Consider the following 25,012-nt stretch of genomic DNA (forward strand, 5'->3'; position numbering starts at 1 on the left):
TAACGGAGGCAGCTCTTGCCTTGCTCCAGCTGCACTTTGGCTAGGGTGGCCGCACACAAATCCCCGAGGAAACCCATCACCCAAAAAGAGGACGAAAGAAGACGTGGATGTGCATAAAATAGGCATGCGCTGATGTATATGTGCAGAGTGCCAATTCCGAGCATGTTCGTGTAGCTTCTGTAGCAATGCAGTGCAACTCTGTGTAAAGTGCGAGGCTGGGCGAGGTGGCGTGCTTCTGTTTGCCCCTTCAGCCTGGTGTCTGAGGCCTCACTGGTGACAAGCAACATTGTTCTCTGTCTTTGAAATGGGTACGGACAGCTCCTGAAGCCGTCTTCCTGCACCCCGTCAGGCTGCGTGCAGCTTGAATCCAAATTCTTCCCAGGTGCATCCGAGTCTCTTTCGCAACTTCAGTTTCTTCACTGTACAACGCACCACTTTTTTTCAATGGTAAAACTGCACATCATGGTATACCTGTTCTTTTTGTTGTTGTATTGATTTGCCTTGTGTGCAAATGAGGATCCATCTCCCCACTTTTGGCAGGCTACTAATTAAAAAAAAATTAAGCAGATGCCTGCTCGGCAGTTTGCTATTCTGCAGCAGTTTGGAACGTTGGCTATTTTTAATGCAGCAGTTGGTGAATTAAATGAGGTGAAACATATTCCAGTTTCTCTGGGAAGCTCCATAAATATTTATTTCCAAGGCTGTGTATATTCTATGCATCTTTGAAAGAGCAGTATAAGTGTCAAATCTAATATCTGGCAAGATCTCTTGATTTATGCAAGAATTTGCTTAACCCTGGGTATTGCTTGGGACTGGCCATAATGGGCCCCAAAGTCATAAAAATAGTTGCCACCTTGAGCTCTAATCCTGTCCCCAGCCCGGCACCTGCTGGATGATTCGGACTACAACTCCAATCAGCTGTAGCCAACACAGCCAGTGGCTGGGGATGCAGAGAGTTAAGGAACTGTTTGTTTCGTATCGAAGTCTTGCATTCAAGAAAGACAGCTGGGCTTTATTCAAATAGCATTATCCCCAGTAGAGGAGAGGGAATGAAGCACCAATGCGGAACATAATTGGCAGTCTTGGGTCCCGGTTCTATGCCTAAGTCCTTGCATGCAAGTCTCAGGAAACTGAGAGATGCTGTGGGTAGTCATTAGACCGGGACTCAGGAGACCTGGGTCCTCATGCCCACTTGGCATGCAACTGACTAGGTGGGCCAGTCTCTGATTCTCAGCCTGACCTACCTCACAGGGTTGTTGTGAGGATCGGACAGAGAGGAGGAGGAGGAGGATTACGCAAGGGGCCTTCAGTTCCTTGCAAGGAAAAGGCAGGTTACAAGTCTAATTAATGCATGCACTCAGTGGGGCTCCCTTCAGGGTAAAACTACATAGGACGGAATAGCATGCCTGGGCCCAAACAACATGGGGTCTTTTCCAGCAGGGCTCATTTCACTCCTCTTAGGCTACATTAATCCCGATCCTTCGTTATGGCAAATTAAGACTGTTTTATTTCAGCAGCTCCAGGGCTCCTCTGAACTACAGCCTCTCAGATTGTTGTCGTTTGCATCTTGCTGTATCGCAGTTATTGCTGCTTTTAAAGAATCGTATAGTTTTTGCGCTTTTAATTCATGTCTCTTTTTTATATTAGAAGCTGGCCTTGAAGCGCTTCTGTACAAACGTCAGGGTGTAAATATTTTTATACATCCAGAAATAATAAAACAGGGTCAGAATACTCATTTAACAATGCAAGGGCTTTGTTAGATTGATGCGGCACTAAAGATACCAGTGGCAGGAGCGCCAGACGACTGGCATCGAAGGGACATGCGGCAACAAAATGTTGCAGTACGAAGTGCTTTTGGCCAAGCTGGCAGCTCATCTGTTGCGCCCCTTTCCAGGTGCTCCATTCACTGTCCTCACCCTCTGGTTTCCTGGGTCTACCCCTCTCCCTACAGCACGGTGTGCCAATAGCACATGTGCAATCCTCATCCAGCTGTTTTGGGGTCCCCTTCTTAGTGGCTTCCCCCAAGACTTTTGTATTCTTCTGCAAGGTCTTGGGGATCCCTCAGCCTGCTAATGCCTCGTGTGTGTGTGGACAGGTTTGGTTTTGCTTCTTCAGGATCCACCAGGAGGACGAGCTCACTAATCATTTATTTATTTAAAACTTTTCTGTACTGTCCCATCCCAGACGTCTCGGGACGGTTTACAATGGATTAGCACAATAAAATAAAAATAGAAATGAGAGTAGCAGTCGCACAGCATCCGATGTTAAAATATAAAGCCACTAAATAAAACAAGTTCACAATTAGAATACTGGGAGACTAAAATGGTTTTCGCCTGATGCTGAAAGGAAAGAAGCGCTGGTGCCAGGCAAACCTCTCTGGGGAGCGTGTTCCACAATCGGGGCGCTTAACGTATATAACAAGAATGAAGAAGGTGTATATGTCACCTTTTCCCCTATCTGTCAGCCTTTACATTTACAAGTCACCTTCTTTCCTTCCAAGGAACTCAAGGCAGCTCACATCATTCTCCTCCTCCTCTTCTCAGTCTTATCCTCATAACAACAGCCCTGCGAGGTAGGTTGGGCTGAGAGTCTGTGACTGGCTCAGAGTCACCCATGGCTATGTGGGGACTCGGACCCTGGTCTCCTGTGTCCCAAACCCACACTCTTAACCACTACACCCAACTGGCGCACGGTGCAATGCCCTCACCCATGTTTCTGCTCTTCTCCCTGTTCTCAGTCCCCACAACAGCTTCCTCCCTGCTCCTCATCTGATCAGAGTCACTGCGCTTCTTGGGGTGCACCCAGGTCGCTGTCAAATTTGGTGCAAGTTCAGCAACATACGATCACAAAAACAGTGTGCAGCACCCGGTGACTCCCGGCACTTCCCTCGCTGCTGCCCCGCTGCCCCTTTCCCGCTGGAAGTCCTCTGGGAGGAGAGACCGCTCTGTTTTGCCTCCAAGCACGCACAACACAAGACTATGAAGCCAAAAGGACACGGATGCTTTGCAGATCGCAAGCTGGCCCAGAGAAATCCAGGTTAACCCACAGCATATACAAGTCTTCAAAACTTCCATTGATGGGAAAGATCAATATCCCAGCTAAAACCTACATCAGCAAAACACCCTTCATTCGTTGGAGCTGTCATAGTTCTGATGGGGAATGCGATGGCAGGTTGCCCGGGACGGAATGGCACATAATTAGCATGTTTTAATTGAATTTCCCCACTGTTTTCCCAGGTAAAGGCGATGTGTTTGGTGATATTTTCTGGAAGGAGACCACGCTGGCCCACGCATGCGCCAACGTACGGGCACTGACCTACTGCGATCTGCACATTATCAAGCGGGAGGCCTTGCTGAAAGTTCTGGACTTTTACACTGCTTTTGCAAATTCCTTCTCAAGGAACCTCACACTAACCTGCAACCTGAGGAAAAGGGTAAGACCGCTTTGATCAGATGTATATGGGGAAGAGTATATCGAATGGTTATCTGACTTGTTAATTCGCTGCCTTCCTTACTAATCAACTGAGATCAAGCCATCTGCATTCTTGCAACCAATTCACACAGGTTGCAGGATTTATTTTTCTTTATTAAAAGCAAGTTTCTAGATCATAGGATTACAAAGAGAAGTTCAAAAATGTGAAAATGCAGGCAGTGTCTGATGAGCCGAAAGGAGAACCATCAAAAACAGTTTCTTCTTATTTTAGCATCAAGCAGAAAATCTCCCTATCAGTTAGCCCCCTTGAAAAAGATAAATGTGAATTAGCTATTAAAAATATGCCTTAAGGATTGGTTTAGAAGATGCCTTATTTTTTATGCAGCTGGAAAAAACGTTCTTTTTATGTGGGTGTTTTTAAAACCAGATTAATGAAGGTCATATAAATGTTCTCTTGCATGAGCAAATCTCATAACTGTGATGAATAGATTTATGGAGCATTAACTCTGATGCTTTCATGGCTGGAATGGATTTTTTTCCCTCTATAGACCTACTTTTTCACAGGGTAAAATGGCTGTAGGTGCAAAAGATCACCAAATATTATGATGATCTATAATATAATGGACATGGAAAAGCACTCGTGGATTTTTAGGGCAAGACGCCTGGACGTGTGTTCACAGAGCACACGGCACAATATATGAAGAGGCGCAAAAGCCGGGATGTGGCGTTCACAACTCCAGATTCAGCCCAAGGCTGCAGTCGTGTGCTTGCCTGCTCTTTGCTAACAGAGATCTCACAGCTTTTATAAGTCCGTGGGACCTGGCTCTCCAGTCAAAATGGGGTCGTCCTCATTTTGGGCCCCGTTGACAGCGGCATCTCTTTCAAAACAGGTGACGTACTAGTCCCCCTGTACCCAGCACTAGTCAGACCTCACCTGGAGTCCTGTGTCCAGTTCTGGGCACCTGAGTTTTATAAAAGATGCAGAAACGCTGGGAAGGATACAGAGGAGGGCAGCAAGGATGATCTGGCAACTGGAGGCAAAACCTCATGAGGAGGGAGTGAGAGAACTGGACTTGCTCAGTCTTAAGGGGAGGAGACTGAGAGGGGATGTGACAGTCCCCTACAAGTACCGGAAAGGCTGCCCCAAAGAGGAAGGACAAGTTCTCTTCTCGTTCATTCCAGAGCGTAGGAGACAGAATAAAAGAAACCAGATATAGATTAGACACCAGCCTGCAACAGGGGGTTGGACTCAATGGCCTTCTGGCCCCTTTCAACTCTTCGATGATTCTATATAGGGCAATTTGATAGAAGATGATCGTCCACAAGCTGGATTTGATCTATGCCCTCTTCTAGTTGCTAATCATATGTTCTGCATGGGATAGTGGAAGTCTGAAATATGAACAGACAAATCATATAGTTTTTAAGTTGTATTTGTCTGGTTTCTCTTGCTTTCCTTTTCTTCCACTCTTAAGTTCAGCCATCCTGAACTTTGGCATCGCCAGTGCTAAGTTCACATGAAAATTCAGAAGCATTTTTGTGTGCATCTCTCTCCCTTCATTCCCTTTTCCATACATAATTTTCAGAAGCAGTTTTGAATGTGATTTTCCCTAATAGACACTGTTTTGTGCACATGTTTGATTGAAGAACTCCAACTGGAGAAGCACAAATCTTGAAGGATAACTGAGTTTCAGGTCACATAGTGGCGCAAGAGCTTGCTATAAAAAGCTTGCAATAAAAAGCAAACAAACAAAAATCCCCATCCCTAAGCACACTCAGCCCAAATCCAGTTCCTTGTCTTTATCCAACAGCTATAATACGCATATTTCCAGACTCTTCTCTTCAGAAAGAGGTGGAGAAACATCATGTTCTGCAACGAAACACTTGGGTGTTCATATCCCAAAGCTGTGGCTGTGCATAAAAACTAAAATTGGCCTTAACAGAACCCTCTGCCAATCACCATATTGATTTCTCACTGAATAATTGAAATATTTCTCACTGGTTCTGCCTTTTCCAACCTTTGCTAGAGGGAAATTCCCTGCCTTTGGAAAAGCAAAAAGGCTGCTCATTCGGAGCTATGCTTCTCACCCCAATTTCAAGTGGAGAGAGTGGAGATGGTATCCTGTACGCCTTGCAGGCTTTTTAATTTTTGCAGTGGGTCAGTTCTGATAGAGTGGGTGGCTGATGCCAAGGCACTTGATTCATCTTTTGCTTTTATAAGGCCATTTGCCTTCTGCTTTTCTCTCTAGCAAAATGTAAAGCGTGTTTGTATGAGTGTTTAAAGTATTTATTACTTTTAGAAAATGTGGGGTTTTGTTTTGTTTTTTTTTTTGTTTGAATTGGACATAATTCTTCTGCTCGGATATCAGAAAATATTCCTCTGCCATAATTGTAAGCAATGTACATGAAATTACATTTCCAGCATAAGGTAAAGAAAATGATCCTGTATATTAGAATTCTTTCTTTCCTCCTTTCAGGATTTTGCTGTACATTGCTCATCCTTCCCCACCCCAAAAGTGAGCCCATGGCTAGTGGGGTGGCATATACATTGAATAATAAAAAAATAAATAAATACCTGTTTGTTGACACCGATACAGAAAACATTTCCAGTGGTGAACCTGTGTTGGCCTCTCAAGCATCCCCCAGCCCTCAGCAGGAAAAAAATAACTGGTTTGAAAAATTCTTTACCTTCGCTGTCTGTGAAATAAAATAACTGTAGGATGTAGAATTGGGGTGTCTGAGATAGGTTATTGCCAGTACATCCACAGTGATGTGATATTTTCTGCTGGGGTCTCTCATTATGGGATGCATTAATAGAAGTAAATACTTCCAGATCACGAGAAGTAGTAATTCCTCTATACTCCTCACTAGTCAGACCTCACCTGGAATACTGTGTCCCATTCTGGGCACCAAAATTTAAGAAAGATGCAGAAAAATTAGAAAGGGTCCAGCGGAGGGCAACAAAAATGATCCGGAGTTTGGAGGCACTGCCTTGTGAGGAGAGACTGAGAGAACTGGGCATGTTCAGCCTTGAGAAGAGAAGGCTGAGGGGGGACATGAGATCCCTCTAAAAGAACCTCAAAGGCTGCCACAAAGAGGAGGGTCAAGATCTCTCCTCGCTGATACCTGAGTGTAGGACACAGAATAATCAACTCAGGTTGTGACAATCCAGATTCAGGCTAAATACCAGGAAAAGTTTCTTACTGTCAGAACAATACGGGAGTGAAACCAGCTGCCTGGAGAGGTGGTGGGCTCTCCCACACTGGAGACATTCAAAAAGTACGGACAGCCACCTGAGTGGGATGGTGTAACTTGGTGTCCTGCACTGAGCAGGGGGTTGAACCCAGTGGCTTTCTTGGCCCCTTCCAACTCTACTATTCTATGATCTATGATACCCAGGTCATGTGTCCCAGACCAAACACAGACTCAGATATCATCTCTAGTTGAAGTGTGTACATTTCCTAGCTACATTCGTGTTCCTGCACTTGACCTCTCAGGTGCTAGCCCATCTTTTCTCTCTGCCTGGACCCCTCGTGCCTTTGCTGGGATCATCTCCAGGTACCCCCCGGTGCTGCCGCTAGGGCTGGATTCTGGAGCCAAAGCCCAGGCTCCTACAAAGCGGCCCCACAACTGACCCCTCCAAGAGTGGCAGCTGATGAGGACACCTGGGCAGCAGAAGCAAACCCCACAAACCAGGCTGCTCAGAGCACTTGGCAGACTGTGCTTGCTGTGGTGCTCATCTTCCTGAGCTGAGCTCCAGAAGACCTGAGGCCTGTGGGTAGGGAGAGGAAGCTGGGACCACCGCCCTTCCAGTCCTGTGCCCCGACTGGCTGTACTGGGACTCCTCCTCCTCCTTCGAGAAGCACCAGCCAGAGGAAAGGACCAGCCGATAGCAGGTGCCTTCCAGCTGAGTCTGACTCCTTTGTCTGCCCATCCTAAATGGGCTGGTGATGACCGCCAAGGAGATGCCCCAAAGGAGACGGTGCCAAGGGGGAGGGGTGAACCACTTCGGGGTCCTCCCAACACCCCAGCCAAGCCGGTTCTTTTCTTCAAAGTCCTGGTGGGTGCTGGGGCTGGTGCCCTCTTCACAGGGCCTGAGTCTGTGTCTGGGAGGGAGGGCATGTCCTCAAAATCTGAAAGGCTCTCGTGCAGAAGATGGAACAGGCTCATTCTCACCTGAGGGCAGGCCTGCAACCAACAGGTGGAGTTGGCAGAGAAGCAGATTGCAGCTTAACACAAGGAGAACTTTCCTAGCAATGAGAGCCCTTCCACGGTGGAGCAGATTGTCGTGGGAGGTGGCGGGTTTTCCCTCGTGGGAGGTATTTAAGAAGAGGCTGGGGGGCCCCCTGCCATGGATGCTGTAGCAACACCTCCCATGCAGAGCCTACTCTGAGGAAGGAGTTGGACCAGATGAACCTGGAGGTTACTTCCAGCCCTTGCTTCCCTGTTGTGGACGCACTGGGCAGCTGTAGTTGAATCACATCTTGTGCTGACCAACAGCTTAGAGGGAAAGCATAGAGGACTTGTGCAGGGCCAGCTGCATGCTTCCCCATAGCCTGAAGCGCCTGATCCTGCCTAATCTTGGAAGCTAAGCAGAGTCGAGCCAGGTTGAAATCTGGATGGGTGACTTAAATGCTGTGAACCCCCCAGACAGCTTCGGCTTCGGGTGGCATAGAAATGTAATATAAGCATAATAATAACTTTCATTATTAGCTTGCTGTACGGTGGTTGAGCAACTGAGTAAGTGACTTCTGGGCCAAGCTATTAGCGATCGCTGCACGGATCATGGCGACATCCTTACTTTAACTTACTTTCCCTCCTTCTTCGGTGCAGTTCAGCCAGATTACGGAGGAGGTAGAGTTGACAAAAATCAATATTGCCTCGGTTTGCTCAACTCTCAACGTCCCTTGCAGTAGTCTTTATAAAATGGCACTGTCTTCAGCACAGGATGCTTCTGGGGCTGCTTTTTTTGGGGTTCCCATTATGGCCGGGTTCCTTCTCAGCCATGCAGTCTGCTCTGACAATAATCCTTTGCAAAGGGAGGGTGTGTGCGTGCTGCAAGAAAGCCATCACAACAGCAGTTTTAGTTACTTATTAAACACAGTATACTACAATACAATACAAATATAGTATCAGTTATGACTCAAGAGCTGTGGGCTTGAAATGTGTAATAAGCTGTCGGGAGCTGGCTTCCTTCTTCCTTTCAAACAACAGACAGTTCTTTGGCAAAAAAAACCACTTTATTTCCAATGTTCAGCCAGCAAACTCAGCCAACAGAGGAAGAGCCTTTGAGCATGCACAGAGTGCTTTGTTGACCTTAAACTGGAAACTATTTCTGAAAACTGTTAGCAGTCCTGTGAGGTAGGTTGGGCTGAGAGTCTGTGACTGGCCCAAAGTCACCCAAGTTGGCTCCATGGCTGAGCGGGGCTGGGACCCACCTGAGACCCACAGTCCCACCCAAGGTGTTTGGCTCTGTCTGCTTGCTTTTTTTAGTTTGATTTGGTTTAGGAAGAGCCAGTGCAGTGTAGTGGTTAAGAGCATGGGACTGGGACTCAGGCGATCCGGGTTCGAGTCCCCACTCAGCCATGGAGCCAGCTGGGTGACTTTGGGCCAGTCACAGACTCTCAGCCCAGCCTACCTCACAGGTTTGTTGTTGTGAGGATAAGATGGAGGAAGAGATGTAAGCTGCCTTGAGCCCTTTGTAGGAAAAAGGCAGGATATAAATCGGAAAATAAATAAATAAATAAATAAATAAATATTTTATTTATTTGGAGTATTTATATGCCGTCCCATTCGCATAAGGCTCGGGGCAGCTTAAATAAATAAATAGAGTAAACTAAGGAGGACCTCCTGGCAATTTATAAGCATAGCCCTGCCCCATCTGACTAGCATGTTTCCCCTACTTGAAGGGCTCACCGGGGATTCACCTGACCAAGGAAAGAAGCGTGGCTTGGAGGAGAGCTCCCACAGTATCAATCTCTAGCATCTCACTTTGGTTTCAAGCTTATGTAGGAAGAAAGAAAACAGTTGTATCAAAGATAATATGCAGTTAATGATATCCAGTGATGAAATATGGATGAAGAATATACACTAGAAAGCTTACACACTCCTTATCTGTGTCGGTATTAGTTTCCTGAATAGGCCAGAGGACGCTCTGTGGTCATCAGTTCCTCCCTCAAGAACAAAAGATAACAGCTCTTGTCAATGTTGTTATAAAGTTCCCGCCTCCTCCCATTACACACAGGCTCCGACAACACTTTCCAGGGAGTCTGTGGGGAGAAAGAAGCGGCTTCGGTAAGGTGAACAGTTTGGTTCTCACAGCAAAAGCAGCCCTTATCTACAAAATGACTGGGGAGGATAGCTTTAATTATCTCTGATTCTTCTCCCAAGAAACTCTCCTGGCTTTTGGACACTGCGAAAGTACCCTGCACTACCTTGATCACCTCTTCAGCATCTTTCCAGAATATTCCATGCAACAGAGACACCCAGTGATAGATTTAGAGATCCCAGCAGAGTGTTTTGGCCTTCAAGAATTAATGTATGGGCAGAAATTCCTGAAGCATCTCCATGGCCAGACAATTCAAACTTGGCACTGGGGAAAATATACTTATTGCTCAAAAATAACACGCCTTCTTTAGGATAAAGGAGATTGCAGAATCCCTAAAACCATGCAAGTCATAATCACTACGAATATAATGGAACAAGCATATTGCTATCACAATACAATATTAAAGTTTCATATTTAGCCTAAAGCGAAGGCACGGTGGGCAGAGCTGACATCAACATGTTCAGCAGGTTTCTTACGATCCATGATCTCTTTGCACGACCAGATCAAATTCTTACTTTCTCTAACAGCTGTGTAGAGGAATCACCTGTCGTTTCAGACCTGGCCATACTCCTGTTCCTGGATTTAGCATCTAACCTGAAGGGTAACTGTTTCCCAACAGAGCCAAATTTACTGCGGACTTCAGAAGCACCTCCATGAAGGTTCCCTCTAAACCAACAAATAATGCCAGCCCCTGCGGTAGCTAAAAGAAATGTCTTCATGCTCACCGTGCTTTCAAACAGGCCCTTAAATTAGGAAGAAAAGAGCAGAAGAGTTTGGAAGCTGCAGAAGTACTGGTAGCATATTTTGCTGCAATACTGAGGGTAACCAGGATGTCGGTCTGTCTTAGACTGTGTGGCAACCTGTTTTTATTCATGTTTTATTTTTTCTTTAGTATTTCATGTATGTCCTGCTTTTTTCCACATTGCAAAGAAGCCGAGACAGCTTACACAGCCAAGACAGCTCCTCTCCATTTCTTTTATCCATACCACAAGCCTGTGAAAGTCAGGGAGCAGCCCAGAAACCCGCTCGGCTTTATGGCTTAGAGCTTGAGTCTCCCAAATCCCAGTCCAATGCTCCCAGCATGGGTGGGAGAAGGTTTTTTTTTACTTTTAAACAAGGTGCCACCACCAGATTCTGGCTACAAATTCAGCAGGATGGCAGCAGCAGAATCAGAGCGAACCAGACCTTGCCCTCTCCTGATTTAAACTGTAATTTTATTGCTATTTTTGAACAGACACTCGCTGTACTGTTTCTACTTTCAGTGAGAACCCCTCCAGTCCCTGCAAAATGTTCCCCTTTGTATCACTTCTGGAAAAAAGGCAGTTTTCACTTTTCAGAATCACTGAAACAAAGCTTGAGACGAAAACCTGAGAACACCACAGTTTTCCTATTCCAAGCTGGAGAAGAAATTTCAGGGAGAAACATTTTACTGTATTTGAGGTATGTGTTACAAGCTGCTCAGATCTGTATTTCCAACTATCTGATGCAACACTTTCTGACATCTCTACCTAGCTGAAAGACAGTTTGGGCAATCCCATCACTGGGATTCTTGGAAGTGCATTTTAAACAATAGGCCCCCTAAAATGAGAGCATCTATCAGACATAAGATGAATTGTAACACAAATGTCAGTCTAGAAAAATGGTAAGAAACAATGACCTTCCAAAACAAAGTGCTCTTAGGACTGAAGTATAATTGGCTCCTAAGGGAAACGTTTTGTGCATCGTGTTTATGGATGACATTAAATAGGGAAAGTCAAGGAACCCTTCTTTGTATAATTGAGCTAAACTCATCCTTCAGTAGTTGACTGGATTCCAAGACGGCTGTCTGGTCGTGGTGAGATAATACATGGCAAAATACCTGGTGAAGGACTGCGTAGCATATGGGAAAATCTAACTTCCTTCCTTCTTTTTAACACTTCTGTTGCTCCACATAACAGGATAGTCTGGGACAGTCCAACTTTCTAATCGGAAACTGTTTATTCCCATTTTAGTATTAGCTGCTAGCAACTCACTGGACAGGGTCCTCAGATTTTGTGATCAATGGCCACATTTGGAATATTGGGATACGGCTGTGGTCACTCCCACAAAATGGTGGCTATGTTGGGAAGGGTTGGCCATAAAACACCCATTTCCCAGAAGGCAACTGTCAAGAGTAAAAGAAATGTAACTTGCCCTCAAACCTAGGTACAGGGCAAAGGTAAGCTCTAAGCTCGAAAGCATATAGCTCCTCTTTTTCTGTTCCAAGGCCCACCTTCTTCTGTTCCAATAACATGGCAGAAGGGAGGCTGTGTGAAGCCAGACTGTCTGAGATTCAGTTCATAACTTTGCAAATGGTCCATCACCATGACACGGGGCGGGGGGGTGTCTGTGAAGGGGGTTCACTCAAATCCCCATTGCATTAAATGCATGCGTAAGGGAGGCTCTGCAGTTCCCAAGGCACAGGACAACGTAACACTGGGGTACATGACTTGGCATCAGGGCCCAAGACGTGGGTGGCAGCAGGCAAGACAGAGCCCCCAGAAACAGGGCGACAGAACTTGAGGTGCAACAGAGCCTGAGGCCCAGATGCAAGGCTCAGCAGCAAGTCCAAGTCGTAGACACAGAACAGTCCAAGGCCAGGGACCAGAAGTATGTATCAAGGCAGGACCTGGATGCAGTCATGGACAAGCCAGGGATCAAGAACCAGGAAGACAGAGAGAGGTGCAGGTACCTGGAAGCAGGACAACTGGGCAGGATACGCAGCAAGGCAAGGTCCAGAGCAAGGGTCGGGCAGGATGCAGGAGCTGAGCTGCAGCTCACAGGAAGACCTGCATTGCTAGGGCAACAAGGCAGGGCAGGATGCACAGCAAGGTGGACATGGCAGGAAAGGATACATACAGCGAGGCAGGATCTGGGCCTGGCAACACGCAGGAAGACCTGTGCTGCCGCGGCGGCGTGGCAAGGCAGGATCCACGGCAAGGGTCGAGAGAGAGGCAAGAGCTGGGCCACAGCTTGCAGGAGGCCCTGTGCTGCTGAGGTGACACAGCAAGATGAGGGATGCACAGCAAAGGCCAGGCAGGGTGCAGGCACTACAGCAAAGAGGGGGACCCGCGACGCCGGGCTCAGTTCTGGAGGGAAGAGCTTGCTCTTGCACGGCTCTCGGGCCAGGGCTCCCAGCTGACTCCCCTCAGGAGGCCGGGAACGCCAGCAGAGCCTGGGACCAATCCGGTAGCTATGGTGGTGATTCTTCCAGTTCTGGCCACCAGAGCAGCCCAGGTCCGGACATTTGGTAGCTCCGGTGCTTGTCCCAGCATCGATCCTCGGCAACTCCAGGTATGCCTGGAGAGGATCTCCACCCGATCCCTGGAGATTGGCTGCCAGTCAGTGTCAGCAGTACTGGGCTAGATGTACCACTGATCTGACCGAGTGTACGACAACTTCCTACGTTCATGTGTACATCTGGTCAAGTGCCTGTCATACAGGTAGGAGCACAGGTTCCTTCTGGGGTACCTTCTTTTTTGCTTTTTCTCCTCCTCTCCTCTCCTCTCCTCTCCTCTCCTCTCCTCTCCTCTCCTCTTTACCTTCATGTGGGCTGCTACTTATGATTCCTGGTAGGGTTTGCACAGTCCTTCCTGGATTCAGTCCTCTGCTGCTTGTCAGCTGTTCTCCGGTGCTCAGCCCTCACTTAGGAAGCCAGCCGAGCCAGGAGGAGGCCCACAAACACCCGCAGGACCCCAGCTGTGCAACCCGCAACCTCCTGTTGCGGCCCGTGTAGCACAAGCGAAGCCACGCGCCATGGGCACAGGAGAGGGACAGTGCTTGCACGGCACCCGTGTGGGCGCACTTCCTGGTGGGCACCTGCACGCAGGCTTGGTGTGCTCGGCAGGCGGTCCGACTCACCGCCGGAAGAAAATGGGCCAGAGCGTGGGGAGCTGAGCTCAGGGAATGACATTCTCATGCACCCTTAGTTTGCATTCCTGGTGCATTGCATTTCCCAAAACATAGAAACATAGAAACAGAGCGAGTCAGAAGGGGTCTCCCGGGCCATCTAGTCTGACCCCCGGCTCCAGCCGGCTCCGCTCACGACATGCCCACCATGTGCATGTCCAGCCTATCTTTGAACACCCGCACCGATGGGGCCTCCACCACCTCCCGTGGAAAAGTCAATGTTGCAATAGTTTAGGAGTTTCCCTGTGTGGCATTTTTTTAAAGTGCCCCGTTATAATCCGCCACCCCACACACCCCACACATCCGCCCCTCTTCCTTTGCATGCTTCAGTGTTTATAAAGTGGGGATCAATGGAAATATAAATGATGCAATTATTTGCCATTCCTTTCAAGCTGTCAGAGAAGGACTCCCCTGCTGAAAAGCTTCCTTCCCTGCAAAATTGCCAGCATAAAAGACGGCAGGTGTTTGAGCAAAGCATTCTGATTCCAGAGATTAGCTAATTGTACAACCATCCATCAGCTTCACGGCATCAGGAAGCGCAGGGCGCTCTTCCCACTCCCAGCCAACAAATCCTGGTGTGATTTAATGGCACCATTTTAATGGCAAACCATACCTTGTAGGACAAGGCAAATTATGTGGAATTTATTGGGAGGGCAATTTAAACACCAGCAGGATAGTTTGTTTGAAAGGCTGAATTGCGAATCAAAGTGAAAACTCCAGAGAAAAAACAAGGTGTTTAACAGCAATAAAGAAGCATCACTTTGGGTCACACATAATTCTCTCAAGTCTTCCAATTAATGAAATGAGCTAAACTGAAGAGTTTGGAGGGAAACAAGGGAAACAGAAGAACTAGAATTTGAAAGAACCAATGGTCTTTTCCCATTTGTTAAAGCCAGGGGATAGGCGAATCCACCCATTTTGTCTGTCCCTGCACCTAAATTTTTAAAATCTCACTTTCTCTCCTTCCATATATAAAGAATTTTGTTAATCTTATTACAGGGTAATGTTTAAAAAAGAGAAATTAACTGAAACAAACGTCACTTGCCCAAATTCAGTAAGTACAGCTATTCCCACCATGGAGCTAAGCATGATTTATTTATTTATTTATTTATTTTGAGTTGGGCAGCACAGAAATGAATTAAATTAATCAATGCACAAATAGATCATTACATTAAAACATGTAGCTGTTATAGAAGAGGGGTCCATCAGGAAAAAAAAGAGGCAAGTGTTGGCAAGCTAATTCAGCCTTTTTGGGGCAAAGCACTGAAAACCCCAGGCCTGGATGGCCAAATCTCTCACATTTGCTCACATTCCAATATTTTCCATCTTGAAGAGTGCAATCCTAGGCATTTTGAGATGGAAAAACTATCCTACAGTGCTAGGGGTCACTTGTAATTTTTTTTCTGTCCAAAGATGCAGAGGATTATGCTTTAAGACTTTCTGTTCTGAATGTGGTGAACTTTCCGTATTGTGGTAAACTTTATCAACACTGAACTGAAACAGAATTCTCTCCTGACCTTAGTTGCAGCCTGTACCTTAGGACCACCAAAAATATTTCCCATTGTAGAGCTGTCGCATTGCAAAGCTGCTTTGAGGTCCACATTCGCAGAGCTACTCTGATGTAGGGAGTAAAGGAATGGCCCAGGAGGGGCAGATTCTAGTTCTACTGATAAAGAGTAGGACTCCAAGCCTGCATACCTTTAGATGTTCTTACACATTTTCCAGGGAATCCATCTCAGTGTTGTCCATATGACTCACTTCTGAGTGACCAATTGATCTGATGGAATCCAGAATGTGTTTCCTCATCTCTGTGCCTCCAAGTTGTTTCTTTACCCCACACAGTTTCTCAGTCACCTTGCCCGACTCCAGAGGACTCTGTAGTCATGCCCAGGGCTGGACCCAAAAATATTTTGCTCCTGAGAAAAAGCAGCACACAGGGTCTTTGTTCCCCTTGCCTACCATCCACTCAGACTCAATCACACTCCATAATGCTACTCAAAGCCCATCAATGGTTTGGGCCCTTGAGGCAGAAAATGGTGCCAGCAACCCAACCCTTCCCTGGCAGTAAAAATGCAATACTAATTAATAAATCCAATCACAATTTGGCAGCTTTTGCATGACAATCCTTGTCAGCTATCTGACTGTGTGTGTGTTTTCAAGAATCCCATCTGCTAAGGACACCCTGGTTTGTAAAAAGGAAGAGAAGGCATTGGATTTTATTTTAAAAAATAAAACCCTCAGGCAGAAAGAGTCATGGGCAAAATGCCGGCTCATCTGAGGGGCTCAGATGCCACAAAGATCATCAAGGCCTCTGTCCCTTTGTGCCAACAACTGTTCTTTTTCTCCCGTTACATGAACAGCATCTTTCAAAACACTTTGATGTATGCTGGAGTTCAGTTCATGGGAGCTTATGATGCCACGGTGAAATTCTGAGTCTTTCAGATGCCGCAAGGCATCTTTGGGGCTTCTGAATACAAAAATGCAAGAAGCTGCTTTCGGCCTCCTGCACCGATTCAGCTTTCTCTAGCCAAGTGCAAAGCCCAGATGCCAAGGAGGACCACATCTCTGCCAAAACGTGGCCACAAGGATTGTGCACACAGCAAGCGCCCCCCAGAAAGAGAACTGCAGAGCCGAGGAGCTGCAGATAGGCATGTGTGGGGCGCCTGTTTGGGGGTGGGAGTCCACTGGGCTCCCTGGGCTCTAGTCCCCTTCGCAGCGGCCCTGCAGCTGAGTTCCTGGTGGGCATGCCCAGTGTTCAGCGGGCGCTGACTGAGAATCAAGCCCCTCTCCCATGCCTGCCACCCTCAGAGCAAGGAGCTGCTGGGAATGGCCCCCGGTGCTCCCACTCCCCAGCATCCTGCAGCCACTCCTGATGGGGAAGGTTGCCAGTTGGGCAACCAGGGGCCCGCGAGCGTTTGCAGACTCCTTCTGGCTCGAGCCACTTCACGGGACTGGGCCAAGCCTGAGAAGAAGTCCCCAGGTGCCAGAGGGACGGGTTCCGAAAGGGTCCCCGCCATCCCCAGCTGCAGACGCGCTCAAGCGGGCCAGCAGGACGAATGCTCACGCATCAGGAATTGCTGCTCATTCAGACTTTTTAAAAAATGGACCTCCTCCTTCCTGCTCCCACTGGGCCGGGGTGGAGGAAGCCGCAGAGGAAGGTCTCTGGGACTCCACTGGGGGCACGAGCAGCCGACACACCTGCCTTTACCCCTTGTCAGACCTGCCCAGTTGCGATTGTCTGAACGAGTCTCAACAGAGTCGGGCACTCTCCAAGAACAGCACCTGGCAGGGGTGCCGTCCCGCCATTTTGGACTCTGGACTTAATGACAATAATGACCAGCCTGTGGAGGGAAAGGGGGCAGAATCCTCTGCTACATTTTCCCTTATTCTCCTGAAGGAGGGAGTCTGAGATCTCCTAGTAACTGCAGGACTGCCTAGTCCAGAGGAAAGGCTTGGGCTTGAATTCAGGCAGGCAAAAGAAGCTGGGGAAGCTCTTAAGGATCCAGGGCACAGCTTGGAAGTTCCAGGGTCCAAGCCCCGGGGCCTCAGCTATGCAACGTCCCCAGACCATGAGGATGAAAAGGAGAGGCATACTGCTATGGGCACCTGGAAAGAATGAGGGGCTGCACACATAACAAATATATAAATAAATACAAATCCAGCTGGTAGAGGAACATCATGAAGGAACCTGAAGCAACGCCTCCTTCCTTATATGCCCTCCCGCCCCCTAAGATCTGCAGCAGAGGTCCTCCTCCGGGAACCCTCCTGGAAGGAGGTTAGGAGAGAGTATACTCGGAGGAGAGCCTTCTCTGCGGTGGCACCCCGGCTATGGAATGTGCTCCCCAGAGAGGTCCGCCTGATGCCATTATATGCTTTTTGGTGCCAGGTCAGGACCTTTTTATTTTCCCATAATTTTAAAGTTGCATTATTTTAATTATGTTTTATTCTCAGTCATGGATTATCATGGGTTATTATATGTATTTATTGGGGGTTCTGTTTGTAAGCCATCCAGAGATGTGTCGTAATTGGATGGGACAAAAATACCCAAATAAATAAATAAAATAAATAGAGCAAGCAACTTAAACTGTAAAAGAAATGGGTGGGGTGGGGCCGGGGGGGGAGGTGACAAGAATCTGTTGCAAGATCCCTGGTATAAATTCTTTCATCCTACACAAACACTTCCAAATTTTCCACCTGCGAACAGTGCCAAATTTGGGAGGATCCATTTCACGAGAAAATGAACAAAGGGAAGAGAAAGGGACAGAGAACACCCAGCCACTCCCTACTCATTGCCTGTCTCCACAGTCTTTGCATTTGAGACATCCCCTAATAACACATTCATAATGGGGTGGGGGCAAAAATGGACTGGAAATAGTGCAAGGAAGGCTTGTGCCATTGATTTCTTCTATTTCTGTCCTCCCCAACATCTTTGACTGGAAGCTTTGAAATCTCCTGATCGTGCCTTAATGCAGTTCCCAGCATTTTTCTGCCTGCATTTGCAAATCATTTAACATCACATATGATGCCCAAGAGTTGCAACCTTTGGAACAACCAAGGTGCCTTCGCCTTTCGAACGATGCTGCATGCTCACTCTTGATGGGCGTTGTTTATGTATAGTCAGCGTTATATAATGAGGATTACTAACTAACCAACGTGGTTTGTGCTCCATTTGCAAAAAGACCAAACCAAAACACTGTGTTCAGAATGTGAAATCTTAATGCATTTTCCGCCTGGAAGTTTCCAACTATAATTGGTGTTTGGAGTGTTCTTCTCTTGCTGCTATTTAGCAGGGCTTTTTCTCCAAAATCCAGTTTAATTATTTGAACTGCATGGAGGGAAGGTATAAAACAGAATACTGGAGAATGCCAGTAGCCAGTGTGGCGTAGTGGTTAAGAGCATGGGACTGGGACTCAGGCAATCTGGGTTCTAGTCCCTGCTCAGCCATGGAGCCAATTGGGTGACTTTGGGCCAGTCACAGACTCTCAGCCCAGCCTACCTCACAGGGTTGTTGTTGTGGGGATATGATGGGGGAGGAGAATGATGTAAGCTGCCTTGAGCCCTTTGAGGAAAAAGGCAGGATATAAATCGAATAATAAATAAATAAAAATAAAGAATAAGTTTGATTGCCAAAATGACCTAAGAACTAAGAGGATCCATCCTTGTCAGCCCAAGCAGGCCTTCCTGCCCTGCCATCTGGAGAAGGAAATTTCTCGGCATTTCCTTGGTGCAAAGAGGAGCCACTGGTGAGCTGGTGGGGTAGAAAGATTCACTTTTTTCCATTTTTGTGAGAGTCCCGTGTCCTTAACCCCTGTAAACATGGAGCACTGACTATACATGATCCGACTTACATACAAATTCGACTTAAAGACCCATTTCCATTTTCTCAGGAATGGAACTCGTTCATAACTTGGGGACTGCCTGTATCCACCTACAGATGTACCCACAACTTAGACATTTTCCGTTACCTCTAAAACGCTCAGGCTTTGCATCTCTTAAGATTCAGGCAACAGGTTGGAAAGAGTTCCCTGAAGACTTCAAAGCAGAGTAACTATCATTCTCTCCCGTGAAGCCTGGGATTTGTAGTTCAGAGTGGGGGAGGCTCAGAACCACGGATGCAATTTTCAGAAGCAACTGCCCACCACCACCAATGATGCAGGATTCTGTGACAGTAAAAGTAGCGTAAAACTGATTTCTCTTTGTGACATACACTGAGATTTAGACTCCTCCGTTCATTTCCTAGATGATTGGGAAGGAGAGTTCATCCTATTACCTGAGGCAGTTAATGACAGCAGAACTGTCTTTCTGGCATTTCTTACTCTTACAACAGCAACATCTCAAACAAGGGAAGGAAACTCGCCTCACCACACAGGGAAGGGCGAGGGGACCAGCCCTGCAAGAAACAGTTCAGTCAGCTTGTCGTTTTCTTCCAAGAGCAGAGCTAGATACTGGGGCTCAGGCCCACAGGCAAATGGCTGTGCCCAGATCTCCATATGCTGCTTTACATATGCTCTAAGGCATCTGTATGTGTGTGTGTGTGTGTGTGTTTAATAGACCCCATCTCCCAAGGACACCCCTACTTGCAAAAGTGGGCATGAGGCAGGGAAGAGGAAGGCACTGGATTTCAGACAGTAACCTCAGGCAGCAGTGTGGGGCTCGAGATGAAAGTTTCAGGGCTCCTGCCCCACTGGGCCACTCTCTCACACAGCCTGTAATAAAACGTGATCACCTTCCCTGCCCCCATAAGTACATTGGCCTGAGAGAGATCCTGCAGGATTAACGAATGTTGATTAATCCATTATTGCATGGATCCTGCTTATTCCAGGAGCATGGAGGTAAACATCGGAACGCTTGATGAAAATCCCTTCAGTATCAAAGTGACTGCAAAAGAGCATACATGGAGTGCAGAATGGAACGGCAGAGCACTTTCAGCAAAAAAGTTGGGCTTCAGTCCCGACAGGCTGCCTCTGACACCTGCCTCTGCTTTCCTCCCTTTTTATTTATAGCGTTTCTAGCATTTGTATCACTTACAGCACTTGGCAAGGCTGCCTGCAAATAAAGCCGTCTTTTGCCAATTCATATCTGAGGCAAATGACATCAGTCCAGGAATGGGAAAAAGGGCCTGTGCTTTAACGCGAGTGGAAGGAAGGAAGCTCAGTGTTGTCGTTTGGCAGGGCTTTGAAATGAGGGTGAAGACCCTGCGTGATCCTGTTCGATGGCACAACTGGGGAGGCGCCCAGCTAGCATGGGAGCTGTAGGCCCGCTTCAAAACTGTCCAGGTTCGCTTAGGACCGGGTCCTTCTTTTTTCCTCGGCCTTCGCACACTGCAGTCGATCCAGCTCAACAGATACCGAGTCAGCGAGCTCGGAATGGCCTCCCTCCACTTGGCCGGCCGAGCGAGCATCCAGCTTGCCCCCCTCGGGGTCGTCGCATGAGTGCTGGGTGGGATATACTGCATTTCAGAGAATGGGGAGGACCTGCTTTTGCTGCCCCCTGCAGAGGAAAGTCCGGAATGGATTGGAACGGCTTATGTTCCAGCAATTCCCCAGGAGGACGTTGCCTTCTGCCAAGGCAGCCCAAGTGTTCACTGAGCCCATGCCATCTGCGCCACAACTCTCCAGGGTCTTCAGCAGACAGAGGGCTTTCCCCTTGTGACATGACATAAAAGGAAGACGGGAGGAGGAGGGAAGAGGGAAACATTAAGTAGAGAGTCAGCAGACCGGGCAGAATGGCCCCGATCCCCTCTCACCTCCACTGGGCTGGCTCACTCCAGCTGGAGCTGGCCCTGGTGGACCTCCTTGCCTGCCCCTGCCTCCCACAGGCCCGTTTACCTGTTATTGACGCTTTTTGATACAGGAATCACAGCCCAAGGCCATGGCTGGCAAGAGGGACCCTCCATCTAGGCCCACCTCCCCTAGCACTGGCTGGCGCTCCTGGCAGGCGGCTTGGCTAGCCCCGCTGAGCCGTGGACGTGAGCAGCGACTGCACCAACACACTGTCCCATCCCTGCAGCATCCTGTCACAACAGTCTTCCTTGGCATTGCGGGGACGTTCAAACGGCTGCATCCGGCTGCCTGCCCACTGCAGCTTCAGCTCAGTAACACCTGAGCCAGGGAGCCTTTTGTATTTTGTTTTTACATTTATCTATTTATTTATTATATTTATAGCCCACTTTTCCCCTTGCAGCCTTCTCCTCCTCCCCCTGCTTCCCATCTTATCCTGACAACAACAACCCTGCAAGGTAGGCTGGGCTGAGGGTCTGTGATTGGTCCAAAGTCACCCAGTGAGCACCAGGATCTCCCGGGTCCCAGCCCAGCTCTCTGAACCCCTGTGCCACACTGACTCTCACCTATTCAGGAGGCTGATGAATCCTGTGCCAGTGGGACTCCTTATCCATTGCAGCTTTTATTCTGAGATGGATAGGTGCTCTCTGTGGTGGTCCATGGGGCAAGGCTAGTTTGGGGATGGCGTCGAGCACTGAGTGACTTTGGGCCCATCACTTCCTCTCAGCCTCTCCTACCTCACAGGGCTGTTATGAGGATAAAAGGGAGAGGAAGAGAATTATGCAAGCCCCCTTGGGGTCTTTGGAGGAAAAAAGACAGGATGTTTGTGTAAGAATAAAGATAATTAATAGTTGGCTGATCTAGGAGTCTTTGCTCTGATCCAGCATAGCTTTCCTTATTTTCTTATGGCTTGCATTGGATATAAGGAATTGGAACAGGTCCGTGTCCTGTCAGCAGAGAGGATGTGAATCTGAACCCACAGTTTATTTGGGGGTGATCTTTTTAAACAATGCATGCTTAAAATCAACAAGCTGCCACCATGTTGGCTTAAGCAGGCATCAGGGCACAGGGTAGTAAAAATGGAGGTGAACCTCAGCTTGGCCATCAAGATGGGGCTGGAGGTAGGTCTGCCTGTGTGCTTCATCACGCGAAATAAATGGGCCCCCAAAGACGCTGATGGAGGGAGCCCCCAAGGACCGGAGGCCAGACTGTCCCCTGTTGGAAGCAGAGGTCTGGGCCAGCCTTGCCCAAGTCGACCAGGCATGGCTCATGTTTATGATCGCACGGGGCACAAATAAGGTAATCTCTGATGTTCTTTTCCAGTCACTTCTTGTATTATTCATTGTGAGCACTTTTTCGCATTTTATTCTGTCCGTCTGTATCTCAGCTGTGCCACATCGTGCGTCTTGCCTTTCCGCCGGGCTCGACTCCCTCCTTCCGGGGCAACTTGCCTCCCCACGTGGCCGTTCCCACTGGCCCAGCCTGGGCCTGAAATGCGACAGCCCCGGGCTGGGTTAATGCTTGGACTGAGCCAGGCTTCATTAGCCTCGAAGAAGGTGACGAAGGTTCGGGTTACGATAACAAAGCAGGTCATCTCACATTACCGCCTCGCCTGGGTTAGAGGAAAGGAACCTCCTTAGTTTTCTAGGGCTCACGGTCGGTTAATCTGTACTTAACCTTCACTAGTTTCAGTCACCGTCTCCCTCTTGCCCACCTCTGCCTCTGAAGTGCAAAGCCACATGGGTGGGGGAACACAAGCCCATGTTCCTAGCCCCTCATGCACCAGGGGGATGAGTCCCGACAGCGAATTCCCGTCACATTAATGACTAGTCTGCTTGCTATACCACAGAGCGCTGTTCCCATTTCCCTCGAGAACGCTAGCACACCGCGATTAATCTCGTCCTTTTTTCTACCCTCCTCCTTTGGGATTTAACTTCTAACTCTGGGCTTCACACTTAGAAATATCTTTCTCTCTGTGTGGGCTTCTGTATTCCCAAGGAGGCAAAAGGAAGAACGACAAAAGCTGGTTCTTTTATTAGGGATTTTGTTTTCTTCCTGTACAAAAAGCTTGTCTGGTTTCCCAAGAAAAAGCAGTGCTCTGTGCTCAGCGCTGTGGCAGATTCATCTTGCTGGGTCTCCATTTCAGAGGATATGAATTTTTTATCAAAATACCCAGCATTTATTTATTTATCCATGTATTTGTTTAATTTCTATACTACCCAACAGCCGAAGCTCTCTTCAAAGTTTGCTTTTGAAATCTAATGTTGAGGGGGACTTGTTTATTTTACCTCAAAAACAACAGCAGGAGCAACACTACACACACACACACACACAGACGCAAGCCGCCTTTGTGTCAACATGCCCATATAGTCTTCAAATTAAAACATCTACATTTAACTGGATGCCTAATGGAGGTTTGTGTGGGATGGAGAGAGGTGAAATTAGTAGCATGAATTCAGTGGAGGGTCTTCCCCCCACAGCAAGAATTTCCACCTTAAATTAGAGCCAAAATGCAAAGTTCCTTGATGGATTGTTGGTTGCCTTTGATACACTTGGGAGAAATTGATTGGAATGTGGTCATTTTGCTAGCCATAAGTGTTATGGGTAAAGATAGGAAGATGCAGGAGACCAAGTGTGGTGAGTCTGGTACAAATGACACGCTGAAGTTTTGTTTTATTGTGAACATCTCTGAATGCAATTTTATTGGAAAGACAGTTAAATAAATCCGATGGAAAACAGCATGTTCGTTTGTTTGTTTTTCATGGAAAAGCTTCCTCACAGTGTTGGCTGGTTTGGTTTCCTGGGTAATTCATTGCTATTTCTCCTGACTAAGTAGTGTGGAAAAATGGGAACAAGATAATCACATGCTGTGCTTCTGCTGGAAGATTCCTGAAAATCCGGAAGCCCAGGAACCAGCTGCTTCCAGCTGTGCCTGGGATTTGCCAGTACACCATGAAGGGCGCAGTTCTCGAGACCAGAGGTGATGACCTCGGGAGAGTTGCTCCTGTGAGGCTAGGCTCCTCAGAGAAACCTCCAAGCCTTTAGGACAGACACCACCTGAAAGGCCAAAAGGCAGCTAGACTGGGCCAGAGCCTTCCTTGGGTGAAGAGGTCTCCTTGTAGTGGCACTGTCCAGGCAGCGGCTTTTCAGTGGCAGCCGAGGTTGAGGTGCGGCTTGTACAACTCTGCATAAAAAGAGCAGAAGAAAGTGAAGCGAGATTCCGCAAACAGTATTGACTACCCCTTGCCGAATCCAGTGTCCTGACATGAGTCCTTTTGGAGTGAATTCTGAGTATGTTCCAGTGCCTGTTCCTCTTCCAAGGAATCTTGCAGAAGGAGCAGGGCATGTTCTTATTGTTAGCACCTAATGCCCCTCGTTTTCCACACTACTAGGGAAAATCAGTCAAGAGAAAAAGCAAAGAACTGGGCAAGAAACCAAACCAGCCAAGACTTCGTCCTTGCCGCTTTGAGGAAGCTCTTGCACCAGTCCAGTGTGGACTTAGAACCTCGTGCCCTGAGACTTTGAATTTTGCCTCATCCTTGCCTGCTCTGACCCACTTGGGAGCTCTTGGACCTTTGAACCTGCAGCTGCCAAAGGCAGATGCTGGAAGCACCAACTATGAACGATTCAGGAAATCCAGCCAAGTGATGCTGTCCCTCTAAAAGGAAGTCTTAGAAGCGGTTGGACAGACTTGTGGGGGAGAAGACCAACAGTGTCTGTGAGTTTTGGTGGCTCTACGCTAATGCCAGCATCAGAGGCAGTATGCCTGTTGGGGAATATGGGCACGAGGGTCCTGCTCTGGGGGCTCCCACAGGCAGCTGGTTGGCCACTGTGTGAGCAGAGGCTGGGTTAGATGGACCTTAGCTTGATTCAGCAGAGGTCTTCTTAGGTTCTACGCTGCTCTGGTCACAGTAGCACTTGCTGTAGGGGCCCAAAGATGAAGCCATCAACCAAATATTCCGGGTTCACCTCTCACCTACAATGTGAGCTTTGCTGGCAGATTTAGGTGGACCGCCTGCCCTTTCTCAGAATCCACTCTGCATCCTGT

General features: G+C 47.8%; 1 protein-coding gene across 1 annotated transcript in view; it reads left to right on the forward strand.

The window, feature by feature from the left end:
* Positions 1-25,012, forward strand: part of KCNH5 (potassium voltage-gated channel subfamily H member 5) — a 200,413-nt gene that overhangs the window by 169,034 nt on the left and 6,367 nt on the right. Inside the window, exon 10 of the mRNA XM_044436976.1 lies at positions 3,237-3,433. Coding sequence (XP_044292911.1) covers positions 3,237-3,433 — 197 coding nt within the window. The remainder of the gene's footprint in view (positions 1-3,236; positions 3,434-25,012) is intronic.

The sequence above is a fragment of the Varanus komodoensis genome, unplaced genomic scaffold (assembly GCF_004798865.1).
Source record: "Varanus komodoensis strain SLA01 unplaced genomic scaffold, ASM479886v1 scaffold3, whole genome shotgun sequence".
In the NCBI taxonomy this organism is placed as follows: Eukaryota; Metazoa; Chordata; class Lepidosauria; order Squamata; family Varanidae; genus Varanus; species Varanus komodoensis.